Consider the following 13,705-nt stretch of genomic DNA (forward strand, 5'->3'; position numbering starts at 1 on the left):
GCATCCCTCCCCACGTGATCACGCCACCATAGGAAGGCGCTAAATAAAAGGGAGGGAAAGGATAAGCATGCTTTGCTGCTTCCAATCCCGTTCAAATTTCGTCGAATGGTCTTGAACGGTCCTCAGTGGTTCCAACCTGTACACGAGAGCAAAAACTGCTGTCATCCTGCGCTCCAAAAAGGTCAGATCGCGTCTAATGGGGAGACAGTCCCACAGTGTCCTAACGTCCTTAGACTGGGACTGAACCATCCGAGGTCGTCGGCAGTGTCAAAGGTCAACAGAAACGTCTTCCTGTTGCTCATGGCACGGCGAACCGTCGTTGTCGACCGCGAGATGTGTGGGAATCAACGGTCCAGGAAAAGGGACTGTTTCATTGAGGTTTGCCGGCCGGAGTGGCCGTGCGGTTCTAGGCGCTACAGTCTGGAGCCGAGCGACCGCTACGGTCGCAGGTTCGAATCCTGCCTCGGGCATGGATGTGTGTGATGTCCTTAGGTTAGTAAGGTTTAATTAGTTCTAAGCCCTAGGCGACTGATGACCTCAGAAGTTAAGTCGCATAGTGCTCAGAGCCATTTGAACCATTTCATTGAGGTTCTGAATGCAAACCCCTGAGGTCTTTTGGTGCCGATTCTGAGCAGCGGCGTGTTTGGAATGTTTTCCTCGGCCACTCGGCGTCGCGGTTCTTACGTCCATCCCAGAGGCGTTAAAAGAAGGGGTGAAATGTGACTAAGAGGGGCTGTGACGATCTTCAGATCGCATGACACGCCACATAGCGATGGGCAGAATTGAGGTGAACTTTGGTGCAAATAGGACATCATTAAACCACCTTAGACGTCAGATGAATTCAGCTGTTGCCTTTTTCCGCACGTGTCGACACCAAACTGTTTGAAGCATCGTCGAGCCCAACGGCGGCGTCGCAGAGTGCCACGCTTTTGCACCAGAGGAACGGTAACTTTCAGATTTCTGCGTTGGACTGGGAGAAAGTTGCGTGTTCCTTTAATTGTGTTGCCCTGTGTATAATGGCTAAATATCTGGGCAACAAGAAGCCACACAAATACAATAACAACAAAAAATATGCCATCGCTAGCACTCCAAAGCGACGAGTTCGCTCTCTTAGCGAGATATCGAATATTTCGTTCGATGAACTTACTTGGTTGGGTTTGATGTAACTGATTTGGTATAACTCGTGGAACACAAGTGGAACAGCGATTAGCTTGCCAACGGAAAGCGATGTGTTTGCTCGAGACTCGCGCGACACACAGGTCTCTCGAGCACGACGCAATTACAGGCTCACATCGCAGCACGCATTGTGCCGCAGGTATTACTGTCGCAGCATCCGCCATCCATCGCGGCCGCAGTAATTGCGCTGTCACTTTATGCGCGAGCTGACACGGAAGACGCGGGTGCGGTCACCGTTTGCGGCTTTGCGGCATTCCTGGCGCGGTCTTGCGGTTGAGTCAGCGCCGTGGCCGAGTTCCCCGGTGGCCCGTAAGGCGGCAGCACGGCGGCGTGGTGCGGCGCGGCCCTCAGGAGCCGGCGGCCGCCTCCGTAGCCTCCGAGGCGCCAGTCCAGTGCGGGAAGGCTCGCCACAAGCAGCCGCAGCCGTCGAGTGCTCCAGAGCGCCATGTCACGCGCAGCCGCCCTCCTGCTCCAGCTGCTGCTGGGGTGCGCCGCCCTCGCCACCACCGGTGAGTTGGAGCCACCTGCGCGCTGTCTGCCACGGTGTGTGACAGGCCGAGCCGTTGTTGCCGGAAGAGAGCGGGATGCAGCAAAGTGGCCGACCTCCTCAGCGGGCGGCACTCGAATGCTGCTGCCACAAGGCGCTATCTTCCCCACACTATTTTGATTTCGGTGTTGTCATCGCAACAGTGCGCCAAGATCAGTATCGTCTGTAGAGAAATTACGATAGTTGTAGTTTGTAGGAGGCCAGACTACACTGGTAGAATAGGCGAACACCACCGTAAGGTGAACATCGGCGTAGTTTGCCCACTGAAACAAGGCGGTAGTGGCTGTTCGATGTCGTACAAGATATAAGAGAACTATAGTGACAGAGACTGTACAGTGGTAAATGACAAAAGATTTCAGTGTGAAGAGTCCATGTTTAACCACAGGGATTATACCGGTATTTAAAAACTTCGCTCAGTCATAGATATGTGTATTTGATTGGATTTATGCAATGCATTTCGTCCCTTAGATTAGAGCCTCTCTTTTATTTTATTTTCTGTTTCGGCTGCTTGCTTTTCTCTTGACCACGTCAGCACTAAGGCTGGCTACTTTAAGCGAAGGATCGTGAAGGCACACGCAGACCACAAGAAACTAAAGAGATGGAAAACGATGAAATTTTGAGAAAAACCTAATAGAAAAGATTTCATAAAAGGCGAAGAAACTTGGTGAACCCAAGAAATCGTATCCAGTAAGCTTTTTGATGAAAGTTTTTGTTCCCTTTTCTTCTCTTTCCTGTCCTACAATCTTATACTTGATTGTTTCTTATGAGGAGAGAACAATTCCACGGTCTTAACGCTGAAGATGAAAAGAAGCGATGTAAATAAGCAAATCTGAATTATGTAAAAGCATTGTCTTTCGCGGCCGGCGTCCTTTTCAGTGCAGTTCTTATGGATACATAACCGCCTCACATGTGATAAAACTACTGACATTTCGGTTCAATAGAAGCGTATTCCGTGGTAGCCGCTACGGTCACTGTTTAATACAAACGACGCCCGCAGATACTCAGAAGAACTTCATTGCAATAAACAAATAACATACGGAGATGCACCCACAGGGCCTAAATGAATCGTGAAGTGCTATTAGAAAACCTCACATGTGCGACTGAAGGCAAGTGTTCAAGTACCTTTGCCGTATATGTATACGACCGCGTTCTCACGCGTTCCTTATGGACAGAACTGAGTGAATGTTTATCAAATAGCGATTGAATTAGCTCAGTCTTTCTCAAAACTACAATCACCTTAGTTTGTTTTCACGGAATTGCAAATGAAGCTACTTTTGTTTATACTGACGCGAAGTGATATAATGCGGCTAACCGCTGCGGAGTACCTGCTGTTAAGTGCAGTATTTTCTTTCTAGTTTGCAGTCTCGATACGAGACTTCAGTATTACTGTAGTTCTGCGGCCGGTTCGAGTGCCAGTACAGACCCGACTGACTTTCTCTTATCGAGAAAGCCGAACTTAGCTGGAGCTGCTGCGGCGACCTTTAAGAAGAAATGAAGAGGTAGTGCGAAACGTATCAGTAAATTTAAGGACTGTAATAGCAACAAAGAGTCACAACGTTGACAACGTCATAAGGTAATAATATAAAATCGAAGTGTTCACCGGTACTCACCCTCAACAATGTTTCACTTAGAGCTATGATTATGAACACTGCTCTGCAGACTACGGCTCTAAATGAGGGGAGGCTGCCTATCAGTCGTTTGCCTCTGTATTCTGCAAGTCGAGTTTTTATTTTTGCCTTAATGGAGTGTCATTCCGTTTCGGTATTTGCTTACTTGAGTTCCTCTGGACTGCCGGTTCCGTCTGTATACTCGGGAACTGTGTCGTTCGTGTTGTTGCCAGCAGGCAGGTAAGGTCACTGCGAGTGTGTGCCTTTCGCTGGGTGGAATGTTACCGGTCAGTCCGCTAGTTCCTCCATGTAACCAGGACCTCACGCAAGGAGTTGAAAAGTGTCATGTAGCTTGTAACGACTAGGATTACTTGTTATTTCAGAGACTTCTTTTCCTGTTAGTTTATCTAAAAAGTGTGTCTAAAATTTAATTTGGAAGTTGATAGATACGACATATAAAAATATATACGACTCAGCTAGGAGTTCTTTTATTTATTTATTTATTTATTTATTGCGGTTTGGGTTATGTTCATAACCCCTGCTCTTCAGAATCTGCGCGTGCAGTTGCTAGTGTGTCACACTGTAGTGCACTGAAACAGCCAGACAACGATCTAATTCCTTTTAATGAGAGAGTGTGTGTTAAACTCTCTGTGTCCGCTTTCGAGTCTATTAGGAGTGTGGTGGACGCGTATCAAATCTGAGTGAGTGGAGACACTGGGAATCTCGTAGGTACAAAAGCTAAGTAAATTAAAAGGTTCAGTCCGAGAGGTGGACAACACTCCAAGTGAAGAACCAGTCGAAAACGAGAAAACCAAGGTCAAGGTAATTCTACTCAGCCACATACCGCCGAAGTACAGGGCTTATAAAATAAATGATTGACAACAAGTTTGCCTACAGTGAGATTTTCGCTTTCAATTCAGGCAGGCGGGATGGAGAGGGAGAGAATCCTGCACTACAACGCACGCGCTGGTTTGCAGATCTAAAAACTAAACTCCGCCCGAACAGGCGTCAATAGATCCCAACGGTACTGACCGACGACTGTGTCATCCTCAACCTGTAGGCGTCACTGGATGCGGATATGGAGGGTCGTGTGGTCAGCACTTCGCTCTCCCGGCCGTACGTCAATTTCCGTGACCGGAGCCGCTACTTCTCAATCAAGTAGCTCCTCAGTTTGCCTTAGAGGGCCGGGTGCACCCCGCTTGCCTCGCATCCGAGAGCTAGCCAAGCCCGACAGCGTTTAACTTTGGTGATCTGACGGAACCGGTGTTACCACTGCGGCAAGGCCGTCGGCTTGGTTTGCAGATCGTGAATATAAATAAAATTACGGGCAGAGCTCTTGCGCGAACACAGCTTGCACGCGGCGGAAGAGTGCGACGGCACAGATGCGCGGCCGGCAGAACAGAACAATGCCTCCCGGAACAGGAGAGAAGAGAAGAGAGAGAGAGAGAGAGACCGCACACGTGGACTGCCAGGGTGCCGCCACGGCCAGCCACGCAGAGCGCAGGCCTCGGGGAGAACCGCTCCTAGAGCGCAGAGCAGACCTCACAGACCGTGTGAAGCAGCTACGTCACACAGTTAACAGAGGCGGTTCGGTCAAAGTGTTGTTCCACACGAATGAACCTCTTCACTGATTGAAATATGCATAAATGGGGAAGTATGTCTTCAGATTTGTCTGCCGTAGACCGACAGTAACGTTTTACAACATTTGTGGTGTACTGATAGCCGAGAGATTGGTTGCGGCACTTATTTTCTTCTAAACAAGACCGAAAGTCCTTGTAGAGGCATGCAGCCATTAGGAATATAATTATTGGTAAGAATTTAAAAAGGCTGTATGGTTGCTTGAAAACAGTCGCTGGTTTTCTCTGAATTTGTTTATTAACTGTTAAAAATGGCTCTGAGCACTATGGGACTTAACTTCTGAGGTCATCAGTCCCCTAGAACTTCGAACTGCTTAAACCTAACTAACCTAAGGACATCACACACACCCATGCCCGAGGCAGGATTCGAACCTGCGACCGTAGCGGTCGCGCGGTTCCAGACTGTAGCACCTGGAACCGCTCGGCCACTCCGGCCGGCTATTAGCTGTCATGACGCGTTTAGGGTTCAACCCACCATCTGATAACCTATTGTAAACAAGCAAAAGTAACAGATGTTACGTTACAAATTTTACAAAAAATCGAATTTCTTATAAAAGTCCGTTTTAAACCAACAACATTCGAGAAAAAAGCGCTTTTTGATACAAAAATAGGTACCACTTTAGATACAAATACATGAGATTTTGATGTAGATATCAGATACTGTCATCACTATATAATATGTAGAATACGGTCTAAGGCGCTGCAGTCCTGAACTGTGCGGCTGGTCCCGGCGGAGGTTCGAGTCCTCGCTCGGGCATGGGTGTGTGTGTTTGTCCTTAGAATAATTTAGGTTAAGTAGTGTGTAAGCTTGGGGACTGATGACCTTAGCAGTTAAGTCCCATAAGATTTCACACACATTTGAACATAATATGTAGAATAACAGGTAGCACGCGCATCGACACGCTTACGCCAGCTAGTACGACGGAGCCTTCCTCCCGGCGCACACGGTGGCGCTGCCCGTTGCTTGAATGGTACTGCGACAGTTATGGTCGAACTGCGCAACTAATGGTTCTACCTGTTATTCTACACATTAGTAATGAAAGTGTTTGACATCTACATCGAAATCTCATGTATTTGCGTCAAAAATCGTATGTATGTCTGTATCGAAAAGCGCTTTGTTCTTAAATACTCTTTATTTAGAATTGACTTCTATAAGAAACTTGCGTTTCTGTAAAATTTGTAACCTAACATCTGTTACTTTTACAATAACTCGTCAGATGATGCGTTAAACCAGAAAGTTGTCACGACAGTTAATAAACAATCAGAGAAAACCAGCGACTGTTTTTAAGCAACCGCACAACCTATTAAATCTTTCGAAAAATTCCACTTATTTTCTTACTGTTAGCGAAGACAAGTCCTTCAACGACATGATTACCAGTCGACTAAGAAAATTAGGTCCATTTAGCCAATTATTGGGAAATATTCGGATTTGACTTGTCGGAAGAACCGTGCAGCTTTTACTTAACCATCTTAAGGAAGCAGGGGAAACTACCACACAATTTTTGAAGCTGCGTGTTTGCCACTCACAACTAGATACCGCGGCGATCGACCAATGATGTCATTACTAATGTGAAATACGGGTCTTAAGAAGCGACCAATGGATGATTTAATAACAACATGAAAACAAAATAAAAAGAGACACACTAACGGTAATTGAAGGGTTTGGACGGATAATGTTCTTGTTATTAACGCCTTCAAGCGCATTAAAAACTGGAAAATATCAGAACACTGTGGGAAAACTGCGGTCTTTATCAGGGATGTAAATGCAGCTGTGCAATATGCAATGTATATATAAAAAAGATTCCGTTACATGTTCGTTGGCTTTCTCAACGATCAACCAATCTGACACCACGCATTTTTGAAAACATTACTGGACAAAGTTAACGATAAAAGAGCAATATTCGAAATTAGTTATAAAACTGTGTAGGTCGCAAAGGCACCTTTATTAAAACGTGACCGTATTCGATCATCACATGATCTTCAAATCTTCACCCAATTGATGGACAATGGCTATGGGTGGAACGTTCAGCTGTTCCTGCTCCGTACACAGCAATTGTCCATCGATATGGTTGAAGGTCAGAAGATGATCTAATGATGATGGAAACCGGTTGCGTTTTAATAAATGTACCTTTGCGATCTGGACTGTTTTTTAAATGATTTCAAATTTCAATTTCCAACTTAATCCAGGCCTCAGACTTCGTTACAGGTCAGTCTACTGCCACAGACTTTGTCAACAAAATTAGCACTTCGTAGTGACACATTGTTTGGCTTTGCCAGCTCACAACCAATTACCTTCCAACTTAGCCTAGAGCTCTGGCTACGCTACAGGTCATTCTGTCATTAGAACCTCATAAAAAGTTTATATGAGACTAGATAAACCATCCAAAACATCGTTTCCTCTAGCGCTTTTCCATCTGCACTAGACCTACAAAGATACAGAAACAACACAATCTAAGCCACCATCCACTCGAATTATATGACGTATTAGAAACAAAACACACGACAAACATCTACAACTGAAATATACAAACAAAAACATCGCAGACGTCACATAAGAATATTACGAAATCACCCTTCAAACAATATACCGATGGCTCGCGTTGTTCGATAGACCTGTGTGTTTCCGCTGTTTCCCTGTGTGCCTCCTTACTTTAATGATTGTTTCAAGCTGCATAAATAAAAGACGATATTGAGCTAGATGCTTCGCCGAATGCTGCCGGATATGAGTTTCTGCATAGTGCTAAACGAAGCACTGAGTTACAAATTTATTTTTATAGAAAACCACAATTTGCCTCGTACAGTCCTCGCTGTTATGACTTCCGGGAAACTGCCAACATTTGTTAACAAGTGCTCATTTAATAGGTTCCACAGGTAGGCGCAGAATCAGTTACGAAAGACGCCTATGAGGCAGAAATGCGCGGTTATGTTTGATCGCTGCGGAGTGGTTTTGCAGATGTGTAATGATAGTGGGCAAGCAGTAGAGGAAAGCGTGGGGACGAGGAGGCGAACGCGCACCTGCGGGCCGGTTTTGTGCGTGTGGAACATGCGGCGTGCCTCTCCCCTCAGTTCTCTGTTGATTATGCACCTGTCGTGACGGAGCGCCCCCCGGCAGGGAGAGTGGATTCGTGGCCATTGAGGCGTTCCCTGCGGTGCTTACGAGTACGGCCGAGACAGCTCGTGCTGCCGACCTGGACTCGTGCACGGTACGCCGAACTTCTGTGGGTTAGAGGGGGAGATAGTGGGACCGCACATTGAGATCCTCACGTCGACCTTGGTGACAGAACCAGTCTAGGGAACACCTAAGTGAACAACCAGATGTATATAAATCATTTCCGGTGGTTAGCCATTGACTTATTTTGATACTACGTAGTGGAAGCGTCTTTTTGTTTCTTCTTTTACCAATATATCCTTGATTGAAATGCTAAAAATCAAATAAACAGTCTTGATCATGTTTCCTGATTTTTTATTTGTTAGCAACTGGTTTCGGCCCTTTCCTCAGACCGTCTTCAGAATTTTTCACCACCACCAGCAGCCATAGTGTCGGTGAAAAGCCTGAAGATGGTCTGAGGAAAGGGCCGAAACGGGTTGCTAACAAATAAAATAATCTGAACGCAATCGAGACTGTTTTTGATTATTATCATTATATACCGATCGCTGTGCTCCAATCGCAGAATGCTTTCTAAATTTATTTTATAACCGTGACTGTTGTGGTGCACTGCTCTCTATCATCTCGGACCTTAGACTTCAAACGAGGGTATACTGTCCGTTATCGCTTAGCTTTGACACCAGTGACAACCGCCACAAATCTGCTGGCACTATATTGTTTTTCAGCATAATGCGTTCGTGAGAAAACACCGTCGACTGAACGCGATGTTGCAAGAAAGGCTGAACTTAGTGACAGACAGAAACAGATATGTTTCTTCAAAGAAAATCACTGCTAAGAAAGTGACTGCTCAATACGTGCCTATATAAAATTGCACAAAATAAATACTCTCAGCAAAATAGGATCACAAACTTAATTGGAAACCAAACTAATCCGACGAAGGCTACTACCTACTGAAGTCACAAATTTGGCACACTGATCAGTGGAACATAGACACATGAGTCTACTTTTGCACGTTTTCCTAAAGCAAGACGTATATATCTTTGTGCAACACCGTATGTAGTGTATAATCTAGATTGTGCTCTTCCCATTGTTAAGAATGATGCGTGGTTTCTTATGATTTGTTCGGTCCTCTAGTGATTTTCTGTGACTCCTTTGCCACGTTAAAACTTCAGACGATAGTTTTCATACTGTAGCTCAAGCGTTATTACGACCATGAGCTGTATCTCTAAAGATAAAAATTCCTGTATTCACACAGTTGTATTATATTAATCATATGAGCCAGAGAATAAAAAACATGCTGCTCTACTGTACGAACACCTTTACTTCGACTGAAAGCAGAGGAGACACTGAAAACCACAATTATCATAAAACATCTACCATCCTTCACTCTGGGAAAGCTACAGTCTAGATCGTCCGCTTCATACGGCGTTCCGCGAACGTATGTACGTCTTGCTTTAGGAAGCTGGGTCAAATTAGAGTCGTGTGACTGGATTAACATTCCATTGGTCGGTGGGCCATAATTCATGCATTCACTAACAGGCGGACCGCGGCTACTCGTCATCATCGACTGCATCGTCGTGTGTGGTATATGCGAGTGACAAAAATGAGAGCTCCAAATGGCCAAACGTTTAGAAAAAATAGCATTTTTGTAGCGGGTCGGCCGTGGCATGAGCTAGTTGGCGCAGGGAAAAGAATACGGAACGGTAACCCGAGAGTCGTGGAGTCAAGCACCTTAGTAGAAACTTTTTATATTCAATTTTTACGTTACGTAATCTTAAAATGAACCGAAATGCACAGTTGATTGTATTTATTATTTATTAACATTTTCATCAGAGACATGAAATGGAAAGGCAAAGGAAAATTTGGAATTATAAGTAAATTTCGAGGAAGGGATTGTAAACTGTACACTAGAACTTCATATATACAATTAGATACTCTTATTACTTTACAGCTGATGGTTTACAAGTGCTCGGGTGATATTCATCGTAAAGACAGGGAATGAGGAATTGTCTCGGCATATTGCACACCTTATAAGCGCCGAATTTTTACAATTATATGGCTGTTTAAAGTTTCTATAGGAAAACACAATCTTGGTTAACTTATCTCATAGCAGTTCAAAAACAAACCGCGTACAATGCGTCATTTCGTCCAGTATGGGCGAGGATAGGTGGTGATGTAAATGTAAAGCATTTTGATGCGCCTTCTCTGGATGTGATTTCTCTTTCTCTCTCGATGGATCGATTTTATCTGCACCAGGAACCTGTTGTTCGCATGCGGCTGAAGAAGGCTGCTCTAAGGTGAAAATAAAATTAACGGATCACGAAGTTCTGCAGGCTTTAATTACAATCCCGTCTAGGAAAGTTATTTGCAGAGTACTCGTCGACGCTGTAAGTACTATTCTTTCTTGGAAATTTATCTGCAATCCCAAATTTCCTTTGCTTTTCCTTTTCACGCCTTCTGTGAAAATATTAATAAATGCAAAATACCCAGCATAATTTAGATTCATTTGCAGTGTAAGTATCGTAAAAACAGAAAACAAAAAGAAATAAGAGTTTCTGCACAGGGGCTCCACCACAAGACCTTCGCATTAGCGTTCTGTATTCCCCACGCTGCGCGAATCCTTGCCTTGTAAATACGCTAACAAAAATGGCTCACGCCTCGGCCAAAACGCTACTTTTTTCCAAACGCTTTGCCGTCTGGAGCTGCCACTTCTGTCACTTGCATTTCTGTCCAAGCCCTCCACATATCACAAAAAAAATGGTTCAAATGGCTCTGAGCACTATGGGACTTAACATCTGTGGTCATCAGTCCACTAGAACTTAGAACTACTTAAACCTAACTAACCTAAGGACATCACACACATCCATGCCCGAGGCAGGATTCGAACCTGCGATCGTAGCAATCGCGCGGTTCCGGACTGAGCGCCTAGAACCGCTAGACCACCGCGGCCGGCTCCACATATCACACATTCGGACGAAATCGGTGGTGACGAGTAGGCGTGATCCCGATCTAAGTAGACGCCTTCGTTGCATTCACCTGGTTTTTAATGTGTTTGTCATACAGCACTGGCGAGGATAATTGATATGTACAGTTCCCTGTAGGCACATTTAATTAATTAAATGGAATCAACAACTCGACTATACACCCGAATGCGCACCTTTAATCAACCACTTCGAGACGACGTTATATACTATGCCGATGGATTGTTCTCCAGATGCAGTCGGGCTGTTTGAATGCTATTTTAAACTGGTGTTAATATCGTTTTGCCTAACATCTGTGCGCGGCGCTGCTGGAACACGTTCACGTTCCTTGCTCGTACGCTTTGGCCGCAGTCGTACCTCGCGCAGCGAATAATGGCAGCATTTGATTCGGCCGGCGAGTGGCGTGCGCCCTGTTTCCAGCCACTGCTCCACTCAGATAGCATCGCGTTCGCCTTCAGCGAGCGAGGTTGCCGGCCGGGGCTTGCCGGTATCGGTGATCTTTCTCGCCGGTACTGTGCCACGGTCCTAACGGACCGCAAGCCCCGATTCGTTCCAAACGACCAGAAGAATTCCTAGGTGACGCATCTGCTTGGGAAGAATACCGTCTTGGCGGAGTGACAAATGCAAAAGGAAGTAAATATGTCGCCCAGTCAGGCGAATGTGGTCGTCTTGCACGACGCTAAGGGGGAAGTTGTTACTGCTGCTACAGTGGCAGGTTATCAAGATTTAAGTGGTTTTGAACGTGGTGTTATAGTTGGCGCCGAGCGATGGGACACAGCATCTCCGAGGTAGCAATGAAGCGGGTATTTTCCCGTACGACCATTTCGCGAGTGTACCGTGAATATGAGAAATCCGGTAAAATGTCAAAATCTCCGACAGCGCTGCAGCCGGAAAATGATACTCCAAGAACGGGGCCGGCCGAAGTGGCCGAGGGGTTCTAGGCGCTACAATCTGGAACCACGCGACCGCTACGGACGCAGGTTCGAATCCTGTCTCGGGCATGGATGTGTGTGATGTCCTTAGGTTAGTTAGGTTTCAGTAGTTCTAAGTTCTAGGGAACTGATGACCTCAGAAGTTAAGTCTCATAGTGCTCAGAGCCATTTGAACCAAGAACGGGGACAACGACGACTGAAGAGAATCGTTCAAGGTGACGGAAGTGCAACCCTTCCATAAATTGATGGGCCATCAACAACTATCAGCGTACGAACCATTCAACGAAACATCATCGATATAGGCTTTCGGAGCCGAAAGCTCACTCGTGTACCCTTGGTGACTGCACGACACACGGTCCTGGGCCCATCAGCACCGGCATTGGACTGTTGATGGCTGGAAACATGTTGCCTGGTAGAACGATTTTCGTTTGAAATTTCATTGGGCGGATGGACGTGTACGGGTATGGAGACAACTTCATGAATCCATGGACCCCGCATGTCAGCAGGGGACTGTTCAAGCTGGTTGAGGCTCTGTAATGGTGTGGGACGTGTGGATTTGGAGTGATATGGGACCCCTGATACGTCTAGATACGACTCTGACATGTGGCACTGATCCTGTCTGATCACTTGCATCCATTCATGTCCATTGTGCATTCCGACGCACTTGAGTAATTCCATCAGGACAATGCGACACCCCACACTCCCATAATTGCTGCAGAGTGGCTCCAGGAACACACTTTTGAGTTTAAAAAATGTTCAAATGTGTGTGAAATCTTATGGGACTTAACTGCTAAGGTTATCTGTCCCGAAGTTTACACACTACTTAAAGTAAATTATCCTAAGGACAAACACACACACCCATGCCCGAGGGAGGACTCGAACCTCCGCCGGGACGAGCCGCCCAGTCCATGACTGCAGCGCCTTAGAGCGCTCGGCTAGTTCCGAGCGGCTTTTTGAGTTTAAATAATTCCGCTGACCACCAAACTGCCCAGAAATGAACGTTACTGAGCATATCTGAGATGCCTTGCAACGTGCTATTCAGAAGAGATCTCCACCCCCTAGTACTCTTACGAATTTATGGACAGTCCTGAAGGATTCATGGTGTCAATTCCCTCCAGCAGTACTTAGAAGTTAGTAGAGTCCAGGCCACGTCGCGTTGCGGCACTTTTACGTGCTCGCGGGGGCCCTACACGGTCTTATGGGACCAAACCGCTGAGGTCATCGATCACTAAGCCTATACACTACTTAAACTAATTTACGTTAAGGACAACACACACACCCACGCTCGAGGGAGGACTCGAACCTCTGACGGGGTGAGCCGCCCGGACCGTGACAAGACGCCTCGGACCGCGCGGCTACCCAGCGCGGCAATTGAGAACGCTGGGTACAAGTGCTACTGTGATATGAAGAGGCTGACAACAGGAGGTGAGTGTATGGCAGGTCACACAAACCAGTCAGGAGACTGATGGTGAAAAAATAAAAGAATTACAAAAAGGTAGGTGCCTCTGTGTCAGAACGGTAATACTATTTTAAGGCAAGCCGTTCGTGCACATACATGTCTCCAACACTTGAGTGAGAAGGGAAAGTCCTCTCGAAAATCTCTTTGCTTTTTAGACTGCGAAAAACTGTTCAGTGAAATGGATAATCACATCATGAAGCGAGCTAGGAGAAAGATGGAATCGTACATAATCTTCTTATCTTGGCGATATTTTTAATTCA

At 45.9% G+C, this 13,705-nt stretch overlaps 1 protein-coding gene across 4 annotated transcripts in view; it reads left to right on the forward strand.

Moving 5' to 3' along the window:
- The first annotated feature begins 1,569 nt into the window (after positions 1-1,569).
- Positions 1,570-13,705, forward strand: part of LOC124805363 (putative epidermal cell surface receptor) — a 428,974-nt gene continuing 416,838 nt past the window's right edge. For all 4 annotated transcript variants that reach the window (XM_047265922.1, XM_047265913.1, XM_047265930.1 and 1 more), the window contains exon 1: positions 1,570-1,685. In XM_047265922.1, the coding sequence (XP_047121878.1) occupies positions 1,622-1,685 (64 nt within the window). In that variant the 5' untranslated portion in view covers positions 1,570-1,621. The remainder of the gene's footprint in view (positions 1,686-13,705) is intronic.

Source organism: Schistocerca piceifrons, chromosome 1, assembly GCF_021461385.2.
Source record: "Schistocerca piceifrons isolate TAMUIC-IGC-003096 chromosome 1, iqSchPice1.1, whole genome shotgun sequence".
Classification (NCBI taxonomy): Eukaryota; Metazoa; Arthropoda; class Insecta; order Orthoptera; family Acrididae; genus Schistocerca; species Schistocerca piceifrons.